Source organism: Chaetodon trifascialis, chromosome 23 (genome assembly GCF_039877785.1).
Source record: "Chaetodon trifascialis isolate fChaTrf1 chromosome 23, fChaTrf1.hap1, whole genome shotgun sequence".
Taxonomy (NCBI): Eukaryota; Metazoa; Chordata; class Actinopteri; order Chaetodontiformes; family Chaetodontidae; genus Chaetodon; species Chaetodon trifascialis.
The window spans coordinates 3,851,142-3,866,811 of NC_092078.1; the positions used below are offsets into that span (position 1 = coordinate 3,851,142).

The 15,670-nt window shown below is 46.4% G+C and overlaps 1 protein-coding gene across 1 annotated transcript; it reads right to left on the reverse strand.

Moving 5' to 3' along the window:
- Positions 1 to 2,084: 2,084 nt before the first annotated feature.
- usp12b (ubiquitin specific peptidase 12b) lies at positions 2,085 to 15,429 on the reverse strand. Its single transcript, XM_070993066.1, has 10 exons — positions 15,273 to 15,429; positions 10,960 to 11,040; positions 10,789 to 10,872; positions 9,606 to 9,735; positions 8,283 to 8,572; positions 7,870 to 7,946; positions 7,677 to 7,760; positions 6,406 to 6,603; positions 5,767 to 5,845; positions 2,085 to 3,090 (listed from the first exon to the last, which is right to left on the reverse strand). Exons 1-10 carry the CDS (start codon positions 15,318 to 15,320, stop codon positions 2,989 to 2,991), a joined length of 1,173 nt encoding a protein of 390 aa, XP_070849167.1. The 5' UTR covers positions 15,321 to 15,429; the 3' UTR covers positions 2,085 to 2,988.
- Positions 15,430 to 15,670: the final 241 nt, after the last annotated feature.

The window sequence follows — 15,670 nt, forward strand, 5'->3', positions numbered from 1 at the left end:
CGTTTCCTTTCCGTCAGTCGTTCACGACGTTTTGACTGAGTGAATGAACTTCTACTCGCACGTCTGTGGTTATAATAACAGGTTTTAATGGCTAAATATGACAGAGGACATGCCAAGAGTTTGGATATGGCTCGGCTTGCTGGCAGTGTGCTAACGTCACCCAGCTCGGGTCCACAAATTCTAAATTGTAAATTCTAAATTTTGTCCGCTTAATGTCGTTTCTTTGCATGTTTATTAGCTGACGGCTTAAAGATTCTTCACAAAACAAAGTTAACGAGCCGTTCAGCGACTGAACTGTCAGTGAACAGCAAAGCAAGGCTAGGATTCATGACAAGACCTGGTCCTGGATCAGGGCTACGGCTGTGTTAAAGCCAAATTTATCCCTGTGTGGGGCTGCACAGGACAGTAGCCAATCAGATACGAGCTCACGTCATAGATCACTTTGTGGCGTGAAAACGCTGCCAGCAAACCGCAAGATATCCGAACTCCACGTCGCTCTGACCTCCAGTACTTGAATGACTTGAATGGAAGTGAGGACTTTCAGAATAAAGCATTTTTGTCACAAGGTGATGATGTTAAAAGTGCTTTACTCGTCTTAGCAGGAGCAAACTCGAGATTATTGAGCCAAACTCCACATGATGTTTTACAGGTTAAGCAGCCCTATTTTAATGTTACTGTACATTTTAACATTCAGATAATACTGGCCTGCCGCCGAGACGCTCAACCACCGGAGAACATCAGCACGTTTCCACCCGCCCTCCATCTGCTGCAGAGTGACGAGGTGAGCTTGCTTGTTAATCTGGGACAGCCCAGTCGGGTGGAGCTTGGCAGTGCTTAAACTTAAACAATATGAAACCAACAAGCCTTCATTTGGTTGGTTTGTGTGTAAAACGAAAACGACACAGAGGTTAGAACGAGTACAGGCTTCAAAATGTTTCTCTTCGCCACAGCAGTTAAAACTTGTCTGAAAGCATCTTTTACCTCAGTAATGTATGTGATTTATTTGTCCGGCAAAAAAAGAGTCTCGCTCCTCCAATAAGAGGCTGCGATGTTTCGCTCCATCACTGCAAACAATATTTATTTGTGAAAAAGTGATAATGAAAACAGCTGTTTTACTTTGTTAAAGAGCTAGCTACTACAAACGTTTCGGCAGTACAGTTCTTAAGCAGCTGACAAAATGTGTTTATGGTTCGACTGCCACAAATTATTTTAAATTAATGTATTGTTAGTCTTAAAATTTCCAAAATCAACCTCAAAGGGTTTGAATTTACAACGATGGGAGAGTCTTATTGAAGTAGCTGTTACTGTTGCTCATTTTCATTTGTTAAACGACTTTAGAAAATCCTAAATTCTTCAAACAGGATGAGTCAACGTTAAATCAGAAGTTTAGATACAGAGGAGATGAATCCGTCTCAAACTGCCATCTGAGTCTCTTTGTATTTAACATCCTGAGCCATTGACTGGCAGCTGACTGTTAGCACACCGTTAGCATCGCTCGGCTTTACCGAGGGCTCCACTTTAACGTTGTGGAGTGAAAAACATTACGTAGCTGCAGCTGCAGGAGAAACACTCAAGCCAGAGACGATCTGCCAGCGCGTGATTGGTGGCTGATATTACGAGGCGTATGTAAGCAGGTGTCAGAGTTCGCTGTTCAGAAATGCTTTAATAAGGAACGAAAGGACGAGATAGACGAAGACGTGAACGTAGTGTGACAGTTTGGAAGTCCGAACCGACTTAAAGACGTTGTTTTCTGCGTGTGTCCCTTTAAAAATGGTACAAATGTGCATAAATTCTGGCATTTTACAGAAGTCAAAAATGTTAAAACACAAACATTTGAAAGCAAACTGCAAAGGAGACTGTGCTTGTTGTCAAAACCAAAAGTTAGCTTATGCTGTTAAACGCTGAAACGTCCGACGGCTCTTCGTTCGATGTCTTCCCCCGTCGAGTTTTCCTGCTGTGGCACGACCCACCAGTAACGTTCAAACCGAAATCTTCGCTCAGCTAGCTAGCTTTTTACAACTGGGGTGTTGGTGAACTTCAGGGCTCATTGTTTGGTCTTTTACCAATTTTTTGGATTTTTTTTTAAAACGAGACAAGCTTTAATGGCGAAAACTCAAATCGAATTTTTCCAATTTTCTTGTTTTTCTTGTTAAGTTGTTGGATTTTATTTTCTTTTGTAAACATTAAAAATAATGCGCTCCTCTGTCCAATTCGTCAACATCTCTCTGGTGGCTGGTTTTCATGTCACACTCTGCCTTTTAACACTTTGTCATTAGCACCACTTCATGATACAAACACTGCAAACTAGCGACGGCGTCGTCGCGCTGCGTCCACTAACGCATCCACGTTGTTCGATCCCTAAAGGTTGTGTCAGTGTTCTGTTGTGGCAGGCGGGACGTCAGATTAGTGTCTCTGTCTCCGGAATGATTTCTTTGGGGAGTTGTCTGGGGTGAATGCATGGTACCTGTGTGTTAGCGTAAGAGCTAATTTAGCACGGTATAATATGCACACAAAAAAATGCTAAAGAGGACTGTGCCAACACTGATGGTTACCATGACGAGGAGGATTACAATCAGAAGTTGCTTAAGCGCCTCGTTCGAAACAGCTGATTGGTTACACTGCGTCGTCTCAAACTGCCTTTACCTCCCAAACGGACCGCCGTGCACACGGCGATGACAGCCTCTTGGATTGGCGGTACTCAGTCTTCCCCGCTGATGCCCCAGTGCAAAGCGAGTGTTACGGATTCGGCCATCTTGTTTTGTTAAGGTGCTTTTTTTGCAGTGTGGGCTCAGAGGATTTGAATCCAGGAGGCTGGCATGCGACCTGAACACGTCTCAACCGATCCGAGTGGCGATCCAGTGCAAAGCTCCGCCTACAGGGAATAAAGCCTGGATACTTATGTGAGCGTACTGGGCGGAGCCGGTGGCGGCCATAAGCGCCTCCCCCTCTGTTGAGTGACAGTCTGTTGGGGATTTACCGCTGGCTGGTTCAGTCTCTGGACTGGTAGAACAGGATGTATCCTGACTCAGAGTTCTTGGAAATGTCCGACGTCAGTCCGTAGAACTCCTCGATCGCCTGGGCGTCAATTTTCTACAAGGAAAGAAGAAGAATGGTTGGTTTAGACATGTGGCGTTGTACGACTTTCTCCAGACAGTTTGACGGCAGCTGTGCCTCAAAGAACAGTTCAACATTTTGGGGACAATTCAAAGTGCTTTCCAGGCGACTGGACTTGAGGTTCTAGAGGACGTTTTGGAGAAAGCAAATAAACATATTTGCCAAAAACTGTTCCTTTAAGCATTCAGCTGTTTTTCATTCATTTTGAGCCAAATGTGTGGATTTCTCACCTGTTTTCTGATCAAGATTTGAACAAGAACATCTTAAATCATATCACACAACATCCTCCAGCACTTTAACACCAGCTCTCAGATTGTTTTTTTTTGTTTTGTTTTTTTCCACAGCCTTTACATAAGGATGACCTGAAGACACGACGGGTCTTAGAGGACGACATAAGATCCTTCGCTGCTGAGCTGTGTTGTGTAACGCTCAAGACCAAATCTCCATTTAAAATCCAGCATGTTAACCAGTAAGCGGTGAATATCTTGAGACTCCTTCCTGACAACTGTTTTTCATTTGGCGCAGACGGAAAGCGGCTGGAAGCAGACTGTGTATGAAATATACTGGTGGTGAAAACAGGAGATATAACTTGTAAGAAGCAAAGAGACGCATTTGAGAGAGAGAAGGAAAGCGAGAAGCCGGCGAGGCGCACGGGGAGAGTAAATCTCCACAAACCGTAAAGAATGATAAGTTAGAGTTTCTGCTCTGCAAACTCAGCGGATTCTGACAGAACTCGGCCAGTTTCTCTCCACTGGACCAGATGTTCCAGTGGCCTCCTTCCCATCGTAGTGGAAAAACACTGTGGATCAGTTTTAAACATCAGTCCTTCGTGTTTCCTCTGTATTCAAACAGCAGGGCAACTTTAAGTAAAATAAACCATTTTAATTGGCCAAACTACAACTGAGCTGGAGCCACACTGGATCAGGAAGGAGGACCAATCAGATATCAGATTTTAACCCATTTACTACAACTCACTTCCTCTTTCCATACCAAACCAACAACAAGCCTGCATTGACTTCTGTCGACGTTACAACATCATTGTGACGTAAACGCAGTCAATGAGCACTTAGACTGCGTTCCTCCACAATGACAAAGTGAAGGCAGACTCACTGCGAAGGATCAAGTTTCAAGAGTTGGCTGGAAGTCAACGGGGAAAAATACATGAAAACAGTGAAGCACGCGTTTCAAAATGTTGGCAAAAGGCAATAAGTGTTCGTCTTTTTGGAAAGTGAGTGGAGGATTTTGCAGAGGGGAGATCAGTGTTTGAAGAGAAGTTTGATCATATTCATCACTGTACAAATGTAACAGGACACTCATTTATTGGACTTTTAATTAAAAGATTACTGGATAAAGCTTCATTTTACAGAGTTATTTCCTGAGACCATTCCTAGAAAGCCTACTGTACGTAATTCAGTATAAATAATGAGCAAACTGCGACAGTGTTCAGTTGGTTTGCTTCATTTATTCAGATTCCTTGTTAGCAAACAGCCTTAAATTGAGCTGAACTTGCAAAGCATCCACAGCAGCTTCTTTCGGATTCCCTCTCGAAGCCTGTTTGTACACGTGTCTTGAACACAGTTTATCCCTCACGAACCCTGGAACGTTTAACCGTCATGGCTGCACGCTCAGTTAACCGCTGATAGCTTGATTGCTGTGGCATGGCGTTCTTTTTTCTGGCGTGAGGGAAGAAAAATAACAAACTGAGAGGTTACTGGGCTGCAGCTGAGGCCCAGCGGCACGCCGAGGCTTTGGCCGCCGTCTGATGTGGTTGGCTGCCAGTGACTGAGGAGCTACATCATGCTTCTGGCTAACGCTGCACTTCTGGTTTCATACACGGTACATATGTTGGAGGGTTTGAGAAATCATCACCTTATCGTCACTTTCCTTCAGCAGACTGTTTGATCTTTGGCTGCTACTGAAGCTGTTAGCTGAGCGCCATCAGACATTTCTACGTAGGCTGCCATGTTTTTTCCTGTCACTAAGCAGAGGATCAGCAGAGCAGAACGCTCAACCCGCTCAACCCGCTCGCAGACTGTAAAAGTCAGAAGAAGAAGAATGAGGGCTGGAGCCGACCGAGCGGCATATTTTGGATTTTCTGAACACTTTGTGCTGTCCAGGTCTTCCTCATCACACTGACGCCTGGTTTAAAACTGCATGACTGAGATGTATAAAAGCCGGGACGTGTTGAACGACCCGACGCCGCCTTCCTGTTTTCCTTCTCCTGTCGTCTCCTTCCATCTCTCCTTTATTAACACCTGTGCTTTCCCGGCCGTCAGAGGCCGCTTTAACTCCTCATCATTTAGCCGAGGTATGTGGGTCAGGCCGCCGCAGGAAATCCAGACACAACATTCGGAGCGCCAGGATCTACAGAGTCTGGAAGGACGGCTGGTTGGAATTCCTGTCTGGTTAGAACGAGGTGGGAAAGTGTGGACGGCCGACGGGGACGACATGACGCTCACATTAAACCTGTTTGTCATGGAGGTTAAATATCAGGAAGTCTTCTCTGTCACATCTCTTTTATCTTATTCCTCTCTTAATTGTTTGCTTTATTTCAGTCGTTCATCACAGCGGTTGTCTCGTTGAGCTTCAGCTCTGAGAACCTGTTTGTTTGAGGACGCGGCCGTCAATCATAAAGAGAATGAAGAGTCTCACCTCTACGATGTCGTCGTCAAACAGCAGCCAGAAGCCGTGGCTCTTGACGATGGTGATGTAGTGTCCTCGGTTGGGACCGCTGCAGAGACAGACAACAGGTGAGAGGCGTGACAGTCGTGGCTGACGGGGGTTAACACTTCTGCTTCAACCCGAGGAGGGATTTAAACTTGTTACTGAGGCGGAGAATCAGCTAAAATAACTGCTGCGAATGTGTTACATGAAGACATTTTGGGAAATCTGTCTTCCAGCGATGTTTGCAGCCTTTATGTTCCTACATGAAGCTCATCTGGAACATCTCATCACCTTCACGTCTGACTCCTGTTTTCTCTTCTAGGATCGTGGATTTGAAGCTTTCACTTTGTTCTACATGTTCTTTACGAATGAAGATAACCCTTTATTTATTAGATAATTCATAAATCTGATTAAAAAAAGATCATTCATGGTCCAAAGATCAGGACGTTCTGGATTGACAAATGTCGGTTTTGTCTACTGACAATAAAGTTTATTCAAACAACGTGAGTGTTGTCTAATTCTACTGTGGATGAAGTACTACTGCAGTAATACTACACGTCATGAAGGTGCATACTTCATGTAACACCCATGTATATTTTGCGACATCAGATTGAGACGAGCTCCTACCTGCCACAGTGCACGACGACGGCCACCAGGTCGTACATGCGGTCGGGGTTGGTGGCGTCCCCGGATGTGTTGAAGAGGCGGAGCTCCAGGGGGAAGACGACGCGGTAGGACAGTTTGGTGTAGCGGTGCAGCTGGTCCATGTATTTAAAGCGCTTCAGGTGGAGGGCGAGGATCATGGGCAGCTTCTTCACCCTCATCCTGACGGAGACGCACACAGAGGTTTTTTTTAATTTAACATCAAGAGGAGGAGGGCTTCTAAAAGGTCAGCAGAGGTCAGACCGCGAGGGCGACGCATCCTGGAGAAAAGACCCCTACTCAGACGCCCTCGTTCCTCAGCGCTGATGCGAGGTGAGCCGCCGCTGACAGCGTGGCCCTTTCAAGCTAATGGATTCACTCGATGCACTTAGTGGTGGTGTGTGTGTGTGGGGGTGGGGGGGGGTATAAAAGGACATATAAAAGTATAAAAGGGTGACTCGCACTCTTCTAATGTAAAACTGACGACGTGTCTGTCTGACATGAAGGGGTTAATAACAAACATGAGCTCTAAACGCACTGGATGAACCTATCAGAACGTCAGTGGAAGGACCTGGCCGGTTGCTATAGTAACAGCGGATGTGGTTTGGGGGGGTACTTTCTGAACAAGCTGTGACCGACAGCTGAGAGCGACTCCTCTCCAGACCTGCCTGAAGCGTCTGAAACCTCCACAAAACCAACCGAAACGTGGCGTCCTGATGGGTTTCATGGTCAGAGAGGAAGACATTAATGTTCCAACGATGATCACAAAATGATAAAACTGAACCGACTGTTCATTTAGATCAGACGACTGTACGACATCACAATGTAAGAATTTTATGATAACATATTGTTTTCATCAAGGTGACGTCTAAATAAAGAAAGAAAGAGAAAGAAAGAAAAAGAGTAAAGACAGAAAGACCAAAAAAAGAGAAAGGCAAAGACAAGAAAGACAAAAAGGAGAAAGACAAAAAAGAAAGAGAAAAAGACAGACAGAAAGCAAGAGACAAAACCGAGACGGAAAAAGACAAAACAGAATAAAAGACAGAAAGAGACAGACAGAAAGAGACAAAAAAGAAAGACAACACAGAGGAAGAAAGACAAAAAAGACAGAAAGAGACAAAACAAAGAAAGAGACAAAACAGAAAGAAAGACAGAAATAGACAAAAAAGAAAGGACAAAAACAAGAGGCAGAAAGAAAGACGGAGTCTGAGTCTAACTGGCGGGAAACAAAAGCGACCACTGATGATGTCACTCACCTTTTCTGGGCTTCCTGTTTGCTGCGACACTGCTCACAGTAGTATTTGTATTCACTACATAACGTCTCTGTGTTGCTGAAGCCCCTGTTGAAGAGACACACACACACACACACACACACACACACACCATGTCTCTCCACATCAGGTGAGCTGAACAGGCTTTCCGTGGATGAGTGATGAGACCACCTGTTACCTGAGACAGTGTGTGATGGAGGTGTTCTGCTCCACGTCCACCGACAGGTCCAGGAAGTCCTCGTCTTTACTGCTCACCTGCGAGAGAGGTCACATGATTTCACATGAAGAGCAGATGGTGAACACCTGGAACGGTGTGGAAAATTAAAGGCGCCCTGTGGAGTTTTCTTGTTTACAAACAAAACGCGTGTTTATATTCAGCGTCCCAAACAAAAACACACAGTGTGTCTTTGAGGTACGACGACGTCCTCACAGAACATTTACAAAGACGGTTTCACACGCGGCATGAAACGTAAATAAAAACAGAATCAGCCATTTCCAAACAAACTGTGTTTACTGACAACAGTCCAGCCTTCATCCAATCATCATCCTCGCTCGTGAGCGACTGTGCTGTGAGACGTCTTCCTCACTTACAGCTTCACAGTTGAGGCAGCGCGTCTCATTGGTCAGTGTTCCCTGGAAGATCTCGTGGACCCAAGTCTGTTGCGTCTCCTTCCCCCCTTCGCCCTCTCCTCCTCCTTCACTCCCCCCTCCTCCTCCTCCTGCGCTTCCTCCTCCCCCTCCTCCCCCTCCGCCGTTCTGCACCAGCTTTCCGTTCTGCTGGCGCTCCTGGCTCTTCTCCTCCTGGAGCAGGTCTGCGATGGTGTTGAGGAGGTAGTTGAGGAACTCGTGGGCGTCCTGCTGCATGTAGTTGTCAAACAGCTCTGCGGGGGACAGATGCAGGGAGACAGAAGTACGTGGTGAGACAGAAATACAGCATGGGAAAACTGAAAATATGCAGGGGGATACAGAGAAGGGTGTAAATCAGAGGAGGAGCGGCTGGCGAGCCCGTGGGAAACATCCTCGCCAGCAACGGAAGACGTCCAGTGTGTCCTTACAGGACTCGCTTCCAATGAGCCAAAAAGCCCATAATTCATAGCTCAACCACAGATTTATCCTCTCTACCCCGTCGAGCCGACAGCAGCACCGGACGGACGGCAGGAGGCGACAGGAGGAGCTGGACAATCACTGAGCTTGTCTATCAGACGTAAGAGGTGTCACTGGTTTATTTCTGTTGGCCAAATGTTGTTTTGATCCTCTTTTCTTTGCTTCCTGCATCCTGAAAAGGAGTTTTTGTTGAGATCAGGACTCCCTGATTGGTTGTGGGGTTTGTATGGTGTCTGTTCACAATGATGAAGGCTCAAAAACCTTTAAATTATCAAAATACGGAACAATAAAAGGCAAATTTTGTTATTAATCTGAAAGTCTGGCCCTCTCAGCGTCCGCTTTGAAGCATTCTGTCCTTCAGATGAATGAAGACGAGGACCCCTGATGGAAACCAAGAGACAGACGGCGAAGGAGGACGCGTTGAGCAGAGCGAGAACAGAAAATAAACAACATCAGCATGTGCCGGCGAGGAGAAATACAGCCAATTAAAATGTGCGCTTCTTTTTCATCCGCTCCAGGATTTGGCTGACGGCTTTATTTCCTCAGCTGTGAGACGAGCGTCTCGGCTGAGATTACCCTCCCCGGCCTCGTCTGGGTTCTCCTTCCTCCCTCGACAATCTGTGGACTCATCTGCGAGTCCGTACAAAGCACTGATGAAAGAGCGTTTCATGCACACCTGGCGTTGCTACGTGGGAAAACACAGGAAGTCATGACCGAAGCAGCAGCTGCACGCTCTGCGTTTTAATTTGAAGGTTTCAGCCCGTTAACCTGCGGGAAAATCAGCCGCCGTCGTGCTCTAACGGCACCCACCATTTTCCTTTCTCAGCCGCGAGATGAATTTCTTGGGCGGGATGACTCCGACCTTCTTCTTCTGCGTGGCAATGCTGTTGAACAGGTCGGCCAGACAGGTGAGGAGGGACTCCTTCCGACGCGGCTGCACCTGAAACCACAGGACACACCTGTTGACTAGAAAGCACAGGTGAGGCGAGGCCACGTCCGACCTGACCGCTGACACTTTATCTAATCTACTGGACTGATACCACGAACCCATGACACACACACACACACACACACACACACACACACACACACACACACACACACACACACACACACACACACACACACACACACACACACACACACACACACACACACACACACACACACACACACACACACAGTGATATGGACGAGCCATGAGTTTAACTCATGAATCAGGGTGAGACGTGACTGAAGAGGACGCTAAAGGAGGACTGGGCGTCTCCCTCTTCAGGTAATTAAACGCCTGATAAATGAACGCTCCCTCCTGAAGGGTGGCTCAAATACAAGCCGGGGGCCCTCAGTCCAGGAGCCTCAAACCAAAGTACCACCCACAGTAAATTCGCCACTTGACGAACACTCAAATGCCACACAGACGTTTCAGGTGTGCTACACGAGCATTCAGGAGCTCCCTTCAACTGCTAAAACTACAGTTTATCTCAGCTTTGGTGTCATTTCTGCTGCTCCGGCCGCTGATTATTGTAATTTCTTGTAATCAGACGGTGAAAGCAAACGATAAAACAAAGGCATGTGGTCAGATTAGGACCCAAACATCCATCAGACTCGTCCTGATTTAAGGATATATTCACCAACACGCCCGTTCACAGCTGTCTGAAGCTTGTTTTTCGCGCTCTTTCTGAGCTAGCTTTGCTGTACTAACCAGAGCTTTCCTTTAGCTCTACTGACTCCAAAGCTACATTACAAATAGAGGTGGAAAAACATGCTAGCCCAGCTGCAGACGACCCATAATGCAACACTCTGCAGCAGCGTCTGAGGCCGGCTCCGACAGAACATCTGCTGAATACCTGAACGTGTGGTCCTTGAATGCAGCACAGTCCTCTTTCTTTCGAGCGTAACATCCTGCATTTTAAAGCGCGTTCTTTACGTATGAGCAGCCAGCCCGCCGCACAAACCCGAGGACAGAAACGCCGCCGCTTCTCTCATCACTCACCTTGTACGCCAACACCTTCTCCCTGAACGGTCGGCAGAAATACAGCGCCTGCAGCACCGAGTTGCAGTAGCAGGTGTTGCCGAACTAGAAAGAAAAGCAGAGACAGAGTTAAAGGGACGGCGGGAAAGCACGCCGCGGCACTCCAGCTGTGCGTTCTCCGCTGACACTTACATTGACCAATCCAAAGTAGTGTTCATTAACGGGAAACTGTTCCGGTCCAATCTCCTTTTCCAAGGCAGAGGCATTGGCGCCCTGGAGGAGGAGAGGAAGAGGAGAAACGGTTAATGGATGATCTGGATATGCTTCACTTTATTCACCATATTTGAACCGCGGCGTCAGAAACCCTCCTTTGTCTGCAGCTTCCTGCTCATTGTTTTCTGTTTTCCTGCTCTGCCGGACTGTCAACCAATCGGTTTGTGTCCGCTGTGTTTCGCCTGTTTCTGCTCTCTGGTTCTCTCTGTGTTTCTCTGGGAAGGTTTCGTAACTTTAAAGGTAATTAAAGGGCATCCTTGTGCTGAAAAGTACATTATTTTACAAGACAACGCGAGAGGTCACTTCATTTCAGGTGCAGAAACATCAGAGGAACACTCAGATATTATTCTGCTGAAAGGTTTATCAGTACAGGTGAAGGGTCGCGTTACACAAGAGGAGAAACATCACAGTCTGTCAGTATCAGGACATAATCGGCCAAATGTCTCGACATGTGGACGCGTTCTTAAAAACCACTTCCTGATTTTTTTATGTTACCCAACGGTGCCCAAAAATACCCAAGTTTCCTCTCATGACTCGGCCGTGAACCGAGTTTAAAAACATCCACAGCGAGCTGAGAGGAGAGCTGAAGGTACGACATCAGGCGGCGTGAACTTCTGTTCATTTACTGCTCTAACGAGAAAACAAGTACATCTCAGGTTTACTTCAGGTAACAATTCGAAGGCTTGAACTCTGCAGAGACATCTTTTAGATTAGAAAACGCAGACTGAATAAAGGTCAGAGAGATTTTGAGCCTGTAGGATGAAAAATATGTCTGAAAGTCTGAGGCTGCAGATCATATTTTAGGAAAAAACTGCATGAAAAATCAAAGTTTGTGAACATGTAGAAAGCTGAAATCTGATTATTCTGACGATTAATCGATTGTTTAGTCTGTGAAGAGTCAAAAAAATGTGAAATCACAACTTCCCAGAATCCAAAGTGACCAACCAACAGCCCAAAACACAAGGGCTCCTCGTTTAGCAGCAGAAATGACAAAGAAAAGCAGCAGATCGTTCCCTTTGAGACGCCGGACTAATCACTAACTCAACTGAGATTGTTATTTCAGTGAAAATGAAAATCCCTCTGGTCCATCAGAATAATCTCAATATGTTTTACAGCTTTAACTTGTGCAGAAGTTTGATCAAAACTGATTAAACGAAGACTCCGAGCTGAAAACTGCAGATGCTGACGCTGTGTTTCACTGTGAAATCACACTCTTGTGAAAGCAGGACTTGGAGATTTTAAGGACGATTTTAAAATGAAAATCTGTCATTTAGAGGCTGAAATGAGCGCAGACGGTCTGCAGGCCATAACACTGAGTCCTCCTGCGTTATAGATTAAACACCCTGAACAGTTTCTGCAGCAGCTTTCTGGATCATTCTCAAAAACTTGACGGTCACAGATTGAAGCAGCTCGTTAAAGCGTGGCTTGTTTTACTATAAGAGAAAGTGCAGCTTCCAGCCGTGTCCGTCTCTGTGCTCGGTGACTCACAAACAGGCGCAGCGTGACTAAAGTCTGACCGAAACCACTGAGAAATTTAACATCAGTCATCATAAAAGCTTTTGTTTCTGGATGTTTGTGACATTAAAGCCGGAGAGAGACGCAGAGGGAGGCGCTGATGATGAAGATGATGGTAAGGATGATGCAGCTTTTCCTTCAGGGGTGAGTGACTACATGAGGCACGCTGATGTTGCTCATCATCACGCTGCGGTCCGTGCAAAGCCAACCAGAGACGAGCAAACGGGCTTATTTATCGAGCGACGCGGCGGGTTGTAAACAAAGCCGGCGCACACAAAAACAAACAGAGAGGAAGGCAAATATGTGTCCACAGGAAGGTTTGTTCAGTACGCTGTGAACACACGGCACCATTAAAATGGGTTTTGATGAGCGTTGAGGTGAAGGTGAAGCAGCTCACCGAGTGCAGACAGCTGACTGACCAATGAGATCCTGCTCATTACTGACATCAGAGCAGATCCTACATGAAGAGCAGTACTGCTGCTGTTTAAACCAGGGACAAACTTTCAGACTTTACAGGCCACACCGACGAGAAGTCCTAAAGGGCTCATCTGAAACTCCAGCTGCTGAGCAAACCTCCACAACAGCTACTCAGTGGACCTCCTGCTGTGACAAATTTTCATTTAAAACCTCGAAATATGAAATCAAAGAATTAGTAAACAATACTATGAACTTGACTCGTCAATATTCATGCAGACTCATCTTTTTATTAAAGACCTTACTTTGACAAATACAGAAAAAAGGAGCCCTTCGTGAATATCTAACAAATATGTTGCCTGTACACAGAAATCCTGACAAAATTAAACACTTAGATTTAAATTAGGGACTCATCAATGAATAATTACACAAGATTATGATTCAGGTTTCAGTGCAGATCCGGTTCAGCTGGTACTAAAAAGTACTGAGATTTGATTCCCAGCCTTAATCAAAGACTTAGATCATCTGCTATTGTAATATTCTGTATTTCCCAAGCTAAAGCTGTGATATAAACATGATCACAGAGCTGGGAAATAAAGGCCTGTGATATTATCTGGGATTGTAGAGCTTCATTCGACTGTCCAGAGTGACACAAACACTGAATGTCTAAACCAGTTTGGTCCGCATCCGCGTTGACCGTTAACTTCATGTTTCCACAGCGTTCGAGCCGCTGAGGTGCAGCTGTCCGGCTCCGGTTTGTGCTGCCCTGCTTGTGACTTTCACGGTTTCACCAGCAAAATTGATTTTCTGAAAAACAAATACCTTCCGGGCAGCAACTGGTAGGCTGCCAAAGAGGCAAACACACTGAGCAAAGCTGCCAGACGGGGCCAGCGCCGAGCCCGGTTAGGACCTGTCCAGTCGCCGCTGGACCACAACGATTGCCGGCCTTCACGCCTGAACCGGCAGCTCGGCCTGGCGTGCGTGTACCAGCACACGCGGACACACAAACCAGCAGCAGCCAGCAAATTAAAAGCCTGCAGCAGACTTCTCTGTGGCATCTGCCCGACCGTCTGTCAGCCCTGAAAGGTGCAGCGGGAGGAAACGGGATGAGTTACAGTCAGAAGTTAATCTTCAGGCTTTAAGCTCCGCCGTCTGCCTCAGGATAAACAAAGACGGAGCGTCACACTGAACGCAGATGAAGCAGCGTCACGCCGGCTGACCTTTTTAACCTTGGCCTGTCTCTGGCAACCTGGCGCACAGGTTGCCGTCCTTCGGCGGGAGAATCTGTGCTAAAGCTCAGACCAGCCGATGTGCCTCAGAGCAAGGTGCTCCACGGTTGACCTCTGACCTCCCAGAATCCCTAAACAACGATCAATAAAGTTTCATGTTATCCAAGCCTTCTAAAAAGCCATTTAGGAGCAGAGAGCTGCTGGGGATTTAATTATTTAAAAGCATTAAATGTGTGGAGCTCAGTACCGGGCAGGGGGCTTTCACGGAGAACCTAAAGCCGATGAGAGCGTGAGGAGGTGGGACAGAAACAGGAAGCACGAGCGCCACACTTGGCTTTCAATGGACTGACTTTTATTTACCCTCACAAATCCTCACTCCACAAAGGGTTTTGGTTAAAGAGCGCGCTGCTAAATCTGAGAACCAAAACGTGAAATATTAGCAAAGTGTCCGTCCAGAGGAAGCGTTCAGGGAGGGTCCCATGACAGGAAATGCTGAATTTCTCCATCAGTTACAGATTAAGAGATAGCAATGTCAGCTGGATGAGGTGTTTACAATCCGTGCCCGTACACACGGTTAGCTATTCACTCGCCTTTTATGAGCAATAACTTCAAAAACTAGGTGTAGTAATACAATGCAATAAGCACCAGAGCCGGGATTTTCACCAGGCAGACCAGTGAGCAAACAACTTTGCCCCAACAGCCAATGAGGGCTGCCGCTGGCTAGCAGGCTAAGCTAGCTAGTTTTCGCCCGTTGGTCAACCCTGCCCTTCTCCCATAAACAAACTATAAGCAGACCACATCTGGCTAATTAACTGTCAAACAAGCTTGCTTTGTGCACGATACCACGCCGTTTTTAACCTAACCCACGCTACACGCGGGGCTGAGCGGCTGCTGTTAACAGGCTAAGCTGTACAACTTTCTGGAAACCCTGTGTGTTATTATCATGTTGCCCTGAGAGGTTAGCAAACAGGCTAGCACAGCAGCTAGCTTAGCGTACTGGCTCAGTAGCCCAGGCACCGGACAGAGGCGCTGCGCACGAACACCAAGCGACAAAGCCGAATCTCAGCTCCTTACCATCGTACAAATCGAGGCGATCTTTCGGACTGTCATCAGTATTTCCATCCGTAAGCCGCCATGTTGGACCGAACCCCGATGTTGAAATTATCAGAGCCGATGCGGCTGCAGAGTTCCGGGAGAGCCTTCTGCCCCTGTCTCGTAACGTTAATAGTGTAAAGACACACATAATAGCGCGCGCAACTTCCGGCCTGGTATTTCAAAATAATACCGAATAAATAAATAATTTGTTGAATATTAATTTAAGGTTTCGTTTTTTCTATCGTTTTTCATATTAATTAACCAATATTGGCTAGCTAGGTGTAGTTCATGCCTTGTGTCTTCAGTTTTTCTGTTGGAGAGTTTTGGGACTTGGGGAACAGTCTCTAATGTGTAAAGATAAAATTAAAGAAATACGT

Excerpts from the sequence above, each read along its gene's own strand:
- usp12b (XM_070993066.1), bottom strand. The coding sequence starts at position 15,320 with ATGGAAATACTGATGACAGTCCGAAAGATCGCCTCGATTTGTACGATG. Across the intron at positions 7,947-8,282 it reads GCTGCCTCAACTGTGAAGCT|GTGAGCAGTAAAGACGAGGA; the intron begins GTAAGTGAGGAA and ends CCTCTCTCGCAG. Across the intron at positions 3,091-5,766 it reads TTGACGACGACATCGTAGAG|AAAATTGACGCCCAGGCGAT; the intron begins GTGAGACTCTTC and ends CTTTCCTTGTAG.